Source organism: Trachurus japonicus, chromosome 5 (genome assembly GCF_045865225.1).
Source record: "Trachurus japonicus isolate A0001 chromosome 5, Traja_1.0".
NCBI classification, from domain to species: Eukaryota; Metazoa; Chordata; class Actinopteri; order Carangiformes; family Carangidae; genus Trachurus; species Trachurus japonicus.
Genome location: NC_140911.1, coordinates 26,749,660 through 26,764,977, shown reverse-complemented (window position 1 = coordinate 26,764,977; position 15,318 = coordinate 26,749,660). Strand labels below are relative to the sequence as shown.

Here is a 15,318-nt window from a genome sequence, read left to right as displayed (position 1 = left end):
CATTTTCATATATTCTGAAGCATTATGTTCAAAATCAGGGAAAGCTTCTTTTACAAGCCTACATACATCTGCAGCATACACTTCCATAGCTTCATTGGGCAGTCTGTGACGAGCATTGGGGAAAGTCTGGAAAGATGCAATCACATCCTTTTGGCCAAAAGCATTCTGCAAGTGCCTCTTTGTTTCCGTATAACAGACCTGGGTTTCTGACGACAGGTTGTCCCATACGATGAACAGTTCCGGTGGTAGCCTAGTGGGTAGCTCAGCTGCTAACACGGTGTCCAGGTCCACACCGCTGTCTTTGTAGCGTGCAGCTTGGATTACTTCGTAGCGGCGAGCCCATAACTGGAAGGACTCCCGGCCATCGTTGAGAAAAGGTGGCGGCAGCGGAATGCCCCGCGGTGCTCCCTGTGTACTGCTGGGTGGCTGCATAACCGGCGCTGGAGCTCCGATGGAGCCGGAGCTGGAGCTGGAGCCGGAGCTGGAGCCGGAGCTGGTGCTGGCATTCTGCTGTCCCGCTGCGGCTGCCCCCTCGACAGACATGATGGATAATTCTTCCCGTCCTTTGTTGTTTAATGCAGCTTCCCGACGGAATCAGAAGACCGAAACGCGATTTCTAATTTCACTGAAGCTATCAAAACAAAAAAAACGCGACGGTACTGACTAAACTAGCTCACTGCACTTCCAGCTAATATGCTAGCAACGTTAGCCTGTAGCTTCGGAGACTCACACAACTTGAGTAGAATCCCAACGGCCGATTCTCCAGAGATGCATCCCACCGCTGCCACCAGTGTAAGCGACGTGGGTGTGGGTGAGTCAATGAATGAGTCCAACAACGTACTGGGTTCTTACTCCAAACTTTTAGTAAGTCTCTCAACACAACAACAGGTTAACCGCTCGGCATTCTTTTTTCTTCCATCTCTACTTCCGCTTCGCCCTCACCAAACCCTCCTGTTCTACTAGCGCCACCCAGTGACTGACCCCGGTAACACCATCATGAACAACTCTGCTCAACATTACATTAAACCCATTATGTAACCTTAGCTTTTTCACTTAAAACATAACTAAAACATAACTTCCATCTTACAATATCATTCAGTGTCTCACAAATAATATTCAAATTTCAACCTGACTGGCTTAACAGTGAACTCAGCATGCTGACACATTGCAAAAATGAGACCACAACAAACTTTCTCATATGGTCTGTTATCCCTCTCCTGGTCAGCCTCTCTTCAGGGAAATGCAGCATTGCACTCTCTCTGTTTTCTCCAGGTTAAACTGATGAAGTGGCCTCAAAGCCCTTGGCTTCATTAAGTCAGCCGTGATGGTTTATTTGCATCTAATTATATTCAGATTCAATTCACAAAATTAAGTATGTACAGTGCCACTTTTGAATTTATATGTTTGGCTCCCGTGCCTCTGTGATGTGATTTACATTTCCTCCTATGACAATCTGACATCTATAAACCTCTGTGTGTTCAGGTGGTGTGTGCATCTCCCAGTCAGTCAAGATTCCCCGGGAGCCCAAGCAGGGAGAATTTGACAAGGTCATCCGGCGACTGAGAGAAAACCCGAACGCAAGAGTGGTCATACTTTTTGCCAACGAAGACGATATCAGGTAAGGCGTGCGTGATAATGGCTACACGAAACACTGCTTTGAAGATTCGAAAAAACACGACCGCAGCAGAAAGCACAGAGACGTGTCTGAACACGGCCGTTCCAGTCCAGCTCTGCCAGACTAGTGTGTAACGAATTGCAAAACAAAATCAAAGTGGGGCTGGTTGGAACGTCGACCTTATCCATGGCAACATCTGTTTCCTCACCTTTGCAGGCGGCTGCTCCACGCTGCTAAAAAGGCCAACCAGACGGGTCATTTCATCTGGGTGGGTTCGGACAGCTGGGGCTCAAAGATCTCTCCAGTTGTTCACCAGGAGGAGATGGCAGAGGGAGCCGTCACCATCCTGCCCAAGCGCCAGTCAATCAGAGGTACGGAGAGGGGCATTGTCCATACATCAGATCTGCCTGTCTTCTAAAACTCATGTGCAAGTTCCAGTGATTGTTTTTTTTTTCATGTGACACAGAGCTGTGTCTGTTTGCAGAAAAATTTGTTTTGTTTTTGATCTAAGATTCAGTCAAAAAAAAAAAATGCAACAAAGTAAATTGAACATATGCAACATTCAATTAATTATACTGTATGAAACAACAGAGCTCTGACTTACAAACTGAAGCAACACTGTTGTTTACACTGACACTCACTGTCAATGACAAAAAACCCATTGATCTGTTTAGGGTTTGATCGTTACTTCATCAGCCGAACGCTGGAAAACAACAGAAGGAATATCTGGTTTGCTGAGTTCTGGGAGAACAACTTCAACTGCAAACTCAGCCGTCACGCCGTGAAGAAAGGGTCCGGCCTCAAAAAGTGCACAAGTAAGATGTTCTCCTGTTGGGAGGGAAGGGGAAGAAAAAACAACAACAATTGAATCTGTCTTCTGTTTGTTTAAACTTTAACCAACTTGGAAACATTCAACGTGTCCAGGGAGGTGAAGCGTCCGCCTCACGGTGAATGTGTTTTGACAGCGTTTCTTACCTATTAAAAGTGGAGTAGCTATACATTCTGTATTCAAAAAATCGCACCTCATCTCACAGCTCATTTCAGTGCTGCACTCCATTTCTGCTGAGTCGAGCGTGTTTACCCACGTGGCTATAACGAGTGAATGGCTTCGCCGGGCTGCATGCTTAAAGCTCCAGGCTCAGTTCTATACGATACACAGCTGTGGAGAGCACAGTCTGTCTTGAGGTGGAAAAACACTGTACATTTTAAGATTCAAACACCAATTAAGTAACTCAACATATATATAAAAGATGAGGATAAACTAGTGTAATGTGGGTTTTCTTCCTGGCAGTACTCTCACTTATTAATAATTCTAATTTTCAGTTTAATTAATTGAACAGAATCTGTTTCTTCTTGCTGCTCTAACTGTGATCGGTATGAAGATTTCTTTAATCTCAATAAAATCTAATTTAATGAACGCTGAGAGCTGCGTCATTTGGATGTTGTGATTGAGGACGAGGGGCATAATTACATATATTGTGTATAATTACATATGAGAGGCGTTGAGGCTATTCCTGACAGTGTCTGCGTGGTCAGTTGCAGTTGCACCTGGACATGTATGTATATTTATATTCACAACCAGTTCATCACATTCAATTAGCAACCATGAAAAAAAAAATCAAACAAACTTTGAAACACTTAACAGTAGGCCTACAGTAGTGTTAAGATGATTACCTTGTCATTAGCAGTGCAGCTATTATTAACAGTTCATTCAGTGATCAGTGTTTGTTAGCGCCTACTGTTTGTTAACACAATGGAGTGCAACTTGAAAGAGTGCACTTTGTACTTTCTGTGATCTTATTTTTTTATGCATGTAACACAAACCTCTGGTGCCACTTCTTTCACTTCCACTTTTATAAGCTAGCTCAGAAATGTTGCATAATCCTAAATGGTAGACTGTATTTGTTGCCTGGTCAGTCTTAAGCTGAGCAACACACACAAATTAAAGAGTTGAAGGTGGAACAGTATCATGAATTGACTTCCACCAATCAGCCACAACAATACAACAGACCTGGCCTATTGGTGTAAATGTCTGTTTACAGAGTTCAGTTTGAACCATTTGTAATTTGATCTGAAACTTAGTTTGTGGTTCTAATTATTTATCCAGGGCTTCAAGGCTCAACTCATTAAACACTGATCAGTTACATCATTAAAACAGGTGACTGGTATCACTGTTGTGACCGATCAGTGTTTTATTAAGCAAAAATGTGAAATTTTTGTCGTGCTTTGAGGATTTGACACCCCTTCATTTGAAATCCTTAGATTCAGGACTGTTGATCAGACAAAACATTTGAAGCTGTGGGAAATAATAATGGTAATGATTTATTTTATTAGTTTCTATGAATTTTCTTTTTTTTCCCAATTATTAGCAGGTGTATGGATACATTATTAGTCATAGTCCTGATGTAGTGCTTGTAGTCAGCAAAACACAGCTTTAGAGGAGTAGCCACAATCAGCTTCCTGTCTGTGCATCAGGTTCAGTCCCTTCAGTCAATCCCAACTGTAAATAACCAACCAACCACTACTATAGCCTTACCATTAGTTTCATCATTAAAATTGAACATTTCCTATGATTTCACCCAACCAAGTGTATGGGCTACAGAAATTTAAGCTTAGAGACTTGGCTGTTTGAGCTGTGCTAGACTGTGACTTAATGAACCACAGTCTCAACCGGCTGTTAATAATATATTTGGTCTCTTAAACTAATGAGAGAAGCTGAGGATTGAGAGCTCATTCAGTAAACTAAGAGTGTTAGATAATGTAATTTAATGTAGAAAATGCTACCACCATGTTTGAATTTACATTTGCAAATAAAAACTCAATTTCAGATTCAGTTTATTTTCTCAGATATGACAGGATTGGGCAATATTGCAAATGATATGTCACAGAGCCTTGGATTATACACTCACAAACACAAAATGAAAGATTAGTTAGATTTAATATTTCAAATTTAATACAGTCAGCCCCAGTCTGTTTAAATAAAGATATAAAGATAGCTTATCGCACAGTGAGGGCTGATTCATGTGCAACAAATAAAGATAAAACATTACATTTTATGACATAATATAGTCGGAGATGAGGTGTGAAGTTGAGGGACATGCAGGAGAGAAAAGCAGAATAGCTCAGCACGTCATTACAGGGCACTAAGTCGGAAAATCACTCACTTTCACATTCAGACTCAAGGGCAATTTCGAGACTCTTGTCCGACTGAATTATTTGTCTTCAGGCAGAAGCTACACAAACTCTAGGGAATCAAAGGGAATCAAAATAACAACCTCCTTTCTGTGAGATGACAGTGCTAACCACTGAGCCACCACACTGCCCTGGAGCCAGATGTGTGTATGCACAATCTGCATACACAACTTTCCACACAGACACTGGTATTTATAAACAAAAATGTGTCGTGACAGTCTGTGCGCGATATGTCCGCACATGCTTCACACAACAGCAGTTATCCAGACCTCCCTGACTAAACCCAGTTTCACATTCTGCCGGACTGCAGCTAAATAAAAGAAAACATCAAAGCCAGGATCCAGGCAAAACATTTTGTTGTTGTTGTTGTTTTTTTCAGTGCAGTAGCGTTTATGAATGTGTGGATTAATCCCATTTTTCCTCTCTCTACAAGCATAATCTTTTTATATATTTATGTATTAAATGTGAAGTTATGGCAGAACCGTACAAAAGTTGTCCCAGGAAACTTTTATATAGAGCAGGTTGACTACTCTTCATGATATTTCATTACAGAGACCCATATTCCCAAATGAGTAAGCACTTGGCGACAGTACCAAGGGAAAAAGTTCCTTTAAAAGAAAGGAATCTCAAGCAGAACCAGACTCTGGGTGGGCAGCCATCTGTCTGGATTGGTAGGATTGAAAGAGAGATACAGTAACACAGCAGGAAGGACAGCAGGAAGAAAAAGAATATAGCACAATGTTATAGATGTATGTTATCAATAATAATGCAGTAAAAAACAGTAATAACAATAATGATAATAATAGGGCTCTGAGTAGGATCATGGGAGCTGTAGTTGGCTTGCCATCACAGATCCAGACTCCACGGGAAGAAATACCTGCAGAAAACGACAGAGAGAGAGAAGAAGCTGGGTTGGTGACATGCATTAATGAGATGTGAATGCATACAGATGGAGAGGGAAAGGAGAAGAGAGGAGAGAGGTGCATCATGGGAAGTCCCCTGGTAGTTTAGGTCTATAGCAGGAAACTAAGGGATGGATCAAGGCCAGCCCAAGCCAGACCCAACTATAAGCTCCATCAAAAAGGAAAGTTTTAAGCCTCCTCTTAAATTTGGAGATGGTTTCTGCTTCCTGGATCCAAACTGGAAGAGGCATCAGGAGGAGATGAGCCTGAGAGCTGAAGGCTCTGCATCCCACTCTACTTTGGGAAACAAGTAGTAAGCCTGCACTATGGGAGCACAGTGTTCTAGTGGGGTAATAGGGTGCGATGAAATATGAACGTGCCTGACCATTAAAGGCTTTGTGTGTGAGGAGGGGATTCAGATTTTATTCAGGGTTTTACAGGGAGTCAGTGCAGAGATGAGAATATGGGATGAATAAGATCTATTTTCCTGGTTCTAGTCAGAAAACCCACAGCAGTGTTTTGGATCAACTGGTGAATCCTTAGAGACTTGATGCAGAGGGAAATGTCTACTACTAGCCTAGAAGTAACAAATGCATGGACTATTTTTTTCTTCATCTTTTTGACAGGACAGGACATTGTACACAAGTTCTGCTGTGTTATGCTGGTGCTTGATAAAAGGCAGTCCTTGAAGTTTGTTTGAGGTGGGAATTAAAGGACGCATCCTGATGGCAGTGTTGCTGGAGGCCCAGGCAATGCCATCTAGAGTGATTACGTCTTTAGATAATGTGTCTCTGAGGTGTTTGGGGCCAAATACAATAACTTGAGGTTTGTCTGAGTTCAACAGCAGAAAATTGTCGGCCATCCAGGTCTTAATCTCCTAAAGGCACACTAGTTTCATCTGGAGTCACTGATAAGTATAATTGTGTGTCATCTGCGAAACAATGAATGTTTATTTTGCCTAAAGATGGAATTGTTCCAAACAAACTCTATTTCCTGTTTACTGTTTGTTTCACCCCACAAAAGAATTTCTACAGCATTTTGTTAATTTCACTTGAATGATGGCCTAAAATTTCACAGTAAAAGTCCTGCAGCCTTCCCCTCATATGCTAGGTAGAGTTTCAGTATGACAAACCACCAGGAAGTGTTTTTTGGGGGGGAATATTTTAACATCTATCACAGATTTTTTTTTCTCCTGCCTTAATGAGTGTCTAGCTTTTATTGTAATAGAAAAAGTACCATTGATACAAATGGGGTGGATGAAATATTAGAAATGCATTAAAGTTTAATTGCACCACAAACTACATTCTTTAATAATGACAAAGTTGAATGAACACCTCTCCAAAACGGTTAAAGCAAAACCTGAGCATCATAATCTTCATTAATGTCAGATTTATTGCACAGCTGCTGCATTAAACCATATTCACTTTAGCCAGGCGTGCCTAATAAACTGGCAAATGCATGCATATTGTTTCACAACACTGTGTGCACCATATGCTCTTTTGCAGTAGGGTTACATCAGTAATGTGGAAACCATCCCTTTAATGCCTGTAGTTGTAATAGACCAGTGAGCAGGGCCGCTTTATGGCAATACTGAATGTACAGCATAATTATGTATGTAAACAGAAACACTAATTTGTCGGTTATTGATTATTTATAATTATATGTATATTTTATATATTTACATTGTACACATATTTCCCTCCTGTACAAATCAAAGGCTGCTTGGACGATGTTGTTAATGCCCCATAGAGTGTGTTGATAACCATTTACATGAACCTGCAGTGATCATCACGCTCATACATGGGCTGTTACTGTATCCAAATGATGAGAGATAGACAGACCCCAGTGTACAGAGTCTGCTGCTGTTTATTTATAGACTCAGGATTTAACAAAGGAACGTCTTGGCCAAACAATGAACAAGTAGAGCAGTGCTGCTGAAACAGTACAGACTCACTAAATCCACTGGAGACAAAGTACAACTTTTACTCAAGAGGTGGGCTGCAAAACCAACAGCTGGCGTTGTCTTCACAGGCAGTAAATCCCAACACTGAGCACAGAGAAGAGATAACACAGAGGGTTATAATGTAGGGTAGCACTCAGGTGGATGAGATAAAACTGATACATGATTTAGACTTGAGATTGGTAGGAGTGACCCCAGGTTAGCGCCCGTGGGAATGCCACACAGAGCACGGGCGAGTTCCTCGGGGAGATGCAGTGACAGTTCAGGAGTGTGTCGTCTGATCAACACCCCGGATAACACCCGTCACATGTAATTTCACCGCATCTGAGACGAAAAATATGGAACAATCTGTATACTAACCTCCGCTTGGCACAAAGACAGTATATATTTCTCCTGCGGGGCTTGTAAAAGCATTGTAGTCGTGAATCCAAAGAGACTTTTATGCATCTGCCCCTGGGGGGATAATATAGGAGGTTACTGGAATATTTACAAGTATCTATATTAGTCTAACAGATTAAATCAAGTCAAACTCAATTAAATCCGGTTGATGTAGCAAAATTCTCAAATACAAATTATAGGTAATCTGGGTTTTTTTTCAGCAAATTTGTAAATGCAGATAAGTTGTATTTCAAATTTTACATTTAAATGTGTGCTGTGGTTTTTAAGTAAGATTCAAATCTTTAGAAACGGGTTAGGGAAAATCACTTCCTACTGTAGCTGGAAATTGTTTTCAATAGCTGGTTTTGTGGCAGTGACTCAAAAATAAACAACAGTGTTCGTCCTAATAAAGGAAAATGTTATTCAGTGTATTTTTAATGGATTCGTTAAAGATCTGTGTTGACAAACTAAACAAACTAAATCTAGGTTAAAAAAAAGTGAATGCAGTAATTGAACAAGTGGACACCATTGTGCAGTATATACACCATAGAAATCCCAGTGCATAGAAAAGTAATGATCCTTTGAATATGTCTCTGTACTGTGAGTCTTCACACACTTGAAGTTATTTACTCTTACAAAACCTTGGAGCAGGATTTAACTTGGTGACTCAACATCCTCACATCGATAATACGAAGAATCTCACTGCGGTAGACGTGAATGAGTGAAGCAGTGAGTATCTCTTTTTGTCACTCGTCGTGCTCATTACAGGCGTTTGAGTGTAGAACTTGACTATCAGCTCTGCTTCACGTGCAGAGAGCCTCACAGCATTTGTTTGAGGTTAAAGTGTGACACTCGTGGCGCCTCTCCACCACTGGAGTGCCCCCGCCGTGCCTCGGAGGCAGCTGCAAGAGAACCACATGGGGCATGCCGCAGAATCGTCGGTGTCCTGAGAGGGTTAGACTGCTCAGCGTGATCAAAGGATAAGGAGGGCATGAGTGACTTGGGAGAAAAGTGAGACTTGTCTTTTATCTGTGAATGAAGGAGATGTAAAACTGATATTGATTAATGTGGAAAGGAGAGGTGAGGTAGAGCAGGGACCCATGGCACCATGCCTCCTATGCCTACTGTGTGAAAGTGATGTTTGGAAGCAGCAGGAAATTCAGCAATGCAGATAAAGCGAGCTTATACTGGGCCTTTTCATCTCTAGAAGCATCTCCAGAATCTATTTTTTAAAGCGCTTATCCTGCTCACAGTTGCAGGGGAACCACAGGGAGGCACATTTATACCACACATAATCAAATTTTACATTTCTACATGAAGATAAAAAAGAAAACAGATCAAATGTGTTGCTTAGTTAAGATGGTCTTATAACCAGATTACACTAGCTGTTTTTCAGGTTGAATCAAATTAGTTTTAAATTAAACTTGGAGATTTCTACTACTGTTTACAGTTTCCAAGCTCCGTTCACACTCCTCTACAGTTAACTGTAAACACTTTCTAACATAGTGCGGCTGCTTAGATCCCTTCTGTAGATAAAGACTCACACTTTTTGAAGAGCACAAACAGACAGTCCACTTTTCACTGTATCTTTCCAGACATCAAGCGGCCCTTCCTACCCGAGGAACTCGTCCATCGCTGCTGTGAAATAGAACAGACGCCAGTATGCAGATAACACAGAAACCAGGCAACAGTGAAGCTTTTCATGTTGTAGTCTGGCCAACTCACAGGACTAATGATCAGTCATTACAGCTGACTAGATTTGCTGGCTACAGTTTGTAAACTCAACAACCAGAGACTAAACTATCTGTAAACCTCATGCTGCCTGTAAACAGGCTTTTATCGAACCCCTTAAAACCATAATTTAAATCCTTTTGCCCAGAAAAAATAGAAATATAATTGGCGTAGTGGTCATTAGCTTATCCTGGCTTCTCAAAGGATTTGCTGCTTTTCGCCTTTTACTTTACGTCCTTTGTTCTCTTATCACCACTTAATCAAAAGCATACTTAGCAAATTAACAGCAATTTAATTGTTTGTTGTATAAAAAAAATGAAGAAAATGAAATTGTCTTTTTAGTTTATAGTAAGGGCAACATATGAAAATCTGGGAACTAAATCCTTACCAAGAAATTTCTTCACAATTGTCTTTAGGAACGTGTGTAATATCATGTCTTAAAATGTTGAAATTCAACTCCCGTGGGAAACCCCCTAAAAAACTACTCAAAGTTGGGGTACCCGTAACTGGATTTTTGAACATTCCGAAATGTTAAATTTGGCCTTAAGTAACTTGTGAGGGGTCAAACTAGGGGTTTTTCATGATTCTGAGTTGATCGCAAACATTAGTTTTACGCCCAAAACACTCCTTGGTGGAGAATAAAACAGCCACACCCACTTTTCTTGTTCATCGGAACCCCCACTACCACCAATAGAATGTATTACAGAGAAGCCATTCCTTATCATTGCAGAGGTTGTGTTACATAATACTACTAAATACTCAATATAATATAACTTTGATTCTACCCTTTTTTCTATAGGACATTATACAGACCCTCCAGGATTTTATGATGTCACAATTGCAACTATTAATGCAAATTCAATCATGAATTCTTTGGCCTTGCCACTCCAACTTTTCTGCAAATTTGCTATCATGGACCGCTGTGGCTAGCTGTTTTCAGCTGCCACACTGTTTCCATTACGTATTTTTTTGCATGTCTGTGTTTTTATTACTAGTTATTGTTATTGATAACATGCATATGAAACTTAAAAATTGTGGTAACACTTTATTTGATGCCTATCTCTATAATGCATTATTATCATACTTATGAGTTATAATGCAGTTATAGCACTGTATAACTATAGTTATAAACACTCATAAATGATCATAATGCTTTATAACAATAATCATAACACACTATAAAGCATTTTATCATGACTAATAAGGTCAGGTATTATAATACGTTATAATTGTTAGTAACTCGCTGACAATGCCCACATCAATAATGCATTATAAATATAGTTATAATGTGTTACAATTGGCTTATAGTCGTGTATAACTATCATAATAAACACTCATAAATGATCATAAGGCTTTATAACAATAAGCATAACACATCATAGAGCATTATAACTCTATTATAATACTTTATAAAATGCTCTATAATGTGTTGTGCTAAATGTTATAAAGCCTTATGATAATTTATGAGTATTTATAATGATGGTTATACACTTTTATAAGCCAATTATAACACATTATAACTGTATTTATAATGCATTATCGACGTGGGCATTGTCAGCGAGTTACTAACAATTATAATGTATTATAATACCTGACCTTATAAGTCACAATAAAATGTTTTATAGTGTGTTATGATTATTGTTATGAAGCATTGATTATTGTTATAAAATATTATGATCATTTATGAATGTTTATAATTGTAGTTATACAATGCTATAACCACATTAAACTCATTATAAGTATGGTTATAATGCATTATAGAGATAGGCATCAAAGTCTTACCAAAATGGTTATTAGTTGGCTAACAGTAAATAATATGGTTAGTTAGCCAACTCCTATGTGCAACTGAATCTGATGACCATCTGACCATTTTATTTTCCTAAATGCTAGCTGACTGCCCCATTAGCTATCAAACTAGGATAACATGGTGTAGGCCTATTGTCTTCACGAGGATTTTTGCAGTTAGGTTTAGGCTATTATAATAAAGGTGATCTACTATACTCAATGGAATACATTAGAGATAAAGTAAGCTATTCCTGTGCATGACAGAGGTTTTCTTTAATGTCACTACTATTACTACTGAATACTTAATATAATTTATATTCTACCTTTTTACATTTACATTAATCTAGCACACACGTCAATCTCATGTAAAAAATGGGGGCCAGATCTGTCCTGCGATACACTTTTATATGGCCTTCAAGAAAAATATTATGTTAATAATGGCCCACCAATATAGCATTCACATTACTCACATTACAAATCCCATAATACACTACAACAGCTACCATATGGTCATGACCAAGCAATAGGCCCAAGCTGGAATGAACAAGTTTGTGACACACTGCAACATCTATCTTTTTCCATTCTTCAAAAAGAGCCTGGATGCTCGATGGAGATTGATGCTCAGTGTGCAGATTAACATTATCATGTTTGCAATCAATGTAGCACCACTGTGTATTTTTTGTGCTTTCCCTATCTTCATTTCGAACAAACTTGTTTCAGTTGTTGCTGGTATGTGAAATCTGGTGCATGTCCACTGTCTTTTCTCTCTCGCTGCTTGCTACCGATCTGCATAATAAATTACATTTATAATAACTTTTTAAATAAATTTAGCGACACCACAAAATCCTGGAGGGTCTGTATAATGTCCTATAGAAAAAAGGTAGAATAAAAGTTACATTATATTGAGTATTTAGTAGTATTATGTAACACAACCTCTGCAATGATAAGGAATGGCTTCTCTGCAATACATTCTATTGGTGGTGGTGGGGGTTCCGATGAACAAGAAAAGTGGGTGTGGCTGTTTTATTCTCCACCAAGGAGTGTTTTGGGCGTAAAACTAATGTTTGCGATCAACTCAGAATCATGAAAAACCCCTAGTTTGACCCCTCACAAGTTACTTAAGGCCAAATTTTACATTTCGGAATGTTCAAAAATCCAGTTACGGGTACCCCAACTTTGAGTAGTTTTTTAGGGGGTTTCCCACGGGAGTTGAATTTCAACATTTTAAGACATGATATTACACACGTTCCTAAAGACAATTGTGAAGAAATTTCTTGGTAAGGATTTAGTTCCCAGATTGGTCAAATATCTGCTAAAATGCCCTTACTATTAGTCATTTCAGATAAATAATATATATATTTATAGATATGAAAGAGCAGCACACATAGTGGCCAGCCCAACTGATTTGGCAGGAAAAGACTGGATAGCCTGCGGCCGGTCCCAACCTAAAAGAAAGGTCAAAGGTTGTTGGCCCACACTCATTTCCACAAAATGTCTTACTGTTTGTGTCACTTCAGAGTGGAAGACACCCACACTTCACTTCTGCTTTGTTTAATCTGAATGGATTTCACTGAAAGCAAAATGGCAGCCTGCAAAATGTGTGTGAGAGCCAAAATACCAGTGAGGAGGGAGCTAGAGACAGAGACAGAGAGAGAAAGATGGAGGGAAACAGGAAAATGGTCTTATGGAGAGGAGACAATACAAAGTTAGTGTGGGTGGTCTGCCAGGCCTGCAAGAAAAATATCACTCTCACACCCACTCTGGCTCGCAGGATTCCCAGCGGCATAAGCATGTCGGCCAAAACTGTGACAATCTCTGTCCAATCAAGGCCCTGTGGCCCTTAATTACTGAGCCGTAACCTCCAACAATAATTCATGCATTTCAAAAGCTCATGAGATAATCGGGGACATTAAACTGCCTCTGGTCTGTTGGAGATGTGGCAAATGAAAGATGGCTGACAGGAGACCTCTGTTGATTTGAGGGCTAGCACACTTTGAGGCTGAAGTGGCCATTGAAAATTGCTTCAACCTTAAGAGGACAGATGTTGCATGATAAATGACTGTTCTGTTACAAAATGTGTGGTTATGGATGACTGGTGCTCACATGTCCAAACCGTTAAGAGCAGCTAATAAGAAATGACACTGACCACACACTGTATATAAATATCATTTTCCTGGTGGCGCTGGGTTTAATATTAATAGAGTGAGTTTAATGTCATTTGGCATGTATACAATCCAGCGCCAGAAACAAAAAGAGCATCAGCTTGGCCCAGTGCATTGACAGTGGATAGAAAACCTTATAACATAACTGTTTAAAATTTTGATTAGTTTCTGAACATCTAAGCCAGAAACTGTGACTCTACACCCAGAAAAAAGACAATTAAATACGGTAACTAAATATATCACACAATAAAAGGTGAGTGAGTGACCAACACAACCTGCTGTTTTTTTGAAACTTCAGTAAGGTCATTAGGCGCTGAGTCAGACACTTAGATCTGTCCTGTGCCTCACTTTATTCCATCCAGTTTTTGGTTTCTGCAGCAGTGTTATTCAGTGACATGAATCTCTACATAATCTATCAGAACATACGGTAACATACAGAACTTTTTAATTAATAGCAATTTCTTTTTCTTTTTTTATGGTTGACTTTGCACTGTGCTGCATGACAGTGAAAAACTACTATACCACAGTGAGTGTGTGCTACAGTGTGAGTCTAAACTTTAGCCTGCAGTTTACCACACGTACATAGTGCATGCTAGATGATTAGTGAACCCAACATCAAAGTGAATGGCTGATTGTGTTTATTTGGGCTTTTATTATTCATTATTACTAAAAGTGCTGGTGCATCAAAAAAACTCCTCATAGTAGAAATCTGGATTTTGCTTTGTTAGGAGTGGAAGATCAACCATGAACAAAATAGTGTGAATTTTTTTTCCTCTCATAACTGGTATACTGTGATTATAGACCTTTTCAGAGAGTATAAACAAATACAGGTGTTACCAAGGATACTAATTAAGGCTCCATTCCATTTAGTGTACCAGAGCGTTTTCTAATGAGCCACACCTGTCTTTATTTATACTCTCTGAAAAGGTCTATAGCTGCATCTTAGAATGAAAAGCTTTACACCAACTTGTATCTCTTGCTACAGTCATATTAAAAAAATGTTTGGTTGTTTCAAAGAACATACTGCTATTAAAGTGAAATTCCGGCGTAAGTGTAAACCATGGTCAAACACACCGTAACACCGAGTTAGACCCCCCCTCGAGAGATCAATTTGCCCGACCGCTACATTCACGAGATCCACCAACTTCAGCAAATACCGCAATATCGCCACACACGGCGCTGTCCGGATCCACTGTCTGACCGCAACCAAAACGCCACCATTTGCCCAAAATAATGCTCAGAACTGCACCAAATGTCATCAATAGTACACACAGGGTCCCAGCACGTAGTACGAGTTGTCAAACATCTGCTAGCTTTGCCTGTTTTCTTTAGCAAGGAGATGCAACTCAACTCACCTACTTCTCCTCCGGGAGCCGCTTGTTGGTGAGGAAGCCCTGACGAGTCGATCACCGAGTGCACCGGAGTTCCGCAGCTCAATCAACAATTACCTCATGGAAATACAATCAGAGTTTTTTTTTTTATATCTTGCATATCACTTTATAACTATTATTATCGAGTGCTGGCCACGATATAGGCGCAAATGAGCATTTTTAAGAGCTGCGGAACTCCGGTGCACTCGGTGATCGACTCGTC

The 15,318-nt window shown here is 39.8% G+C and overlaps 1 protein-coding gene across 2 annotated transcripts in view; it reads left to right on the top strand.

The window, feature by feature from the left end:
- Window positions 1-15,318, top strand: part of LOC146987731 (metabotropic glutamate receptor 4-like) — a 194,356-nt gene that overhangs the window by 149,307 nt on the left and 29,731 nt on the right. For both annotated transcript variants that reach the window (XM_085777071.1, XM_085777073.1), the window contains exons 4-6: window positions 1,483-1,618; window positions 1,832-1,986; window positions 2,290-2,430. In XM_085777071.1, the coding sequence (XP_085633197.1) occupies window positions 1,483-1,618; window positions 1,832-1,986; window positions 2,290-2,430 (432 nt within the window). The remainder of the gene's footprint in view (window positions 1-1,482; window positions 1,619-1,831; window positions 1,987-2,289; window positions 2,431-15,318) is intronic.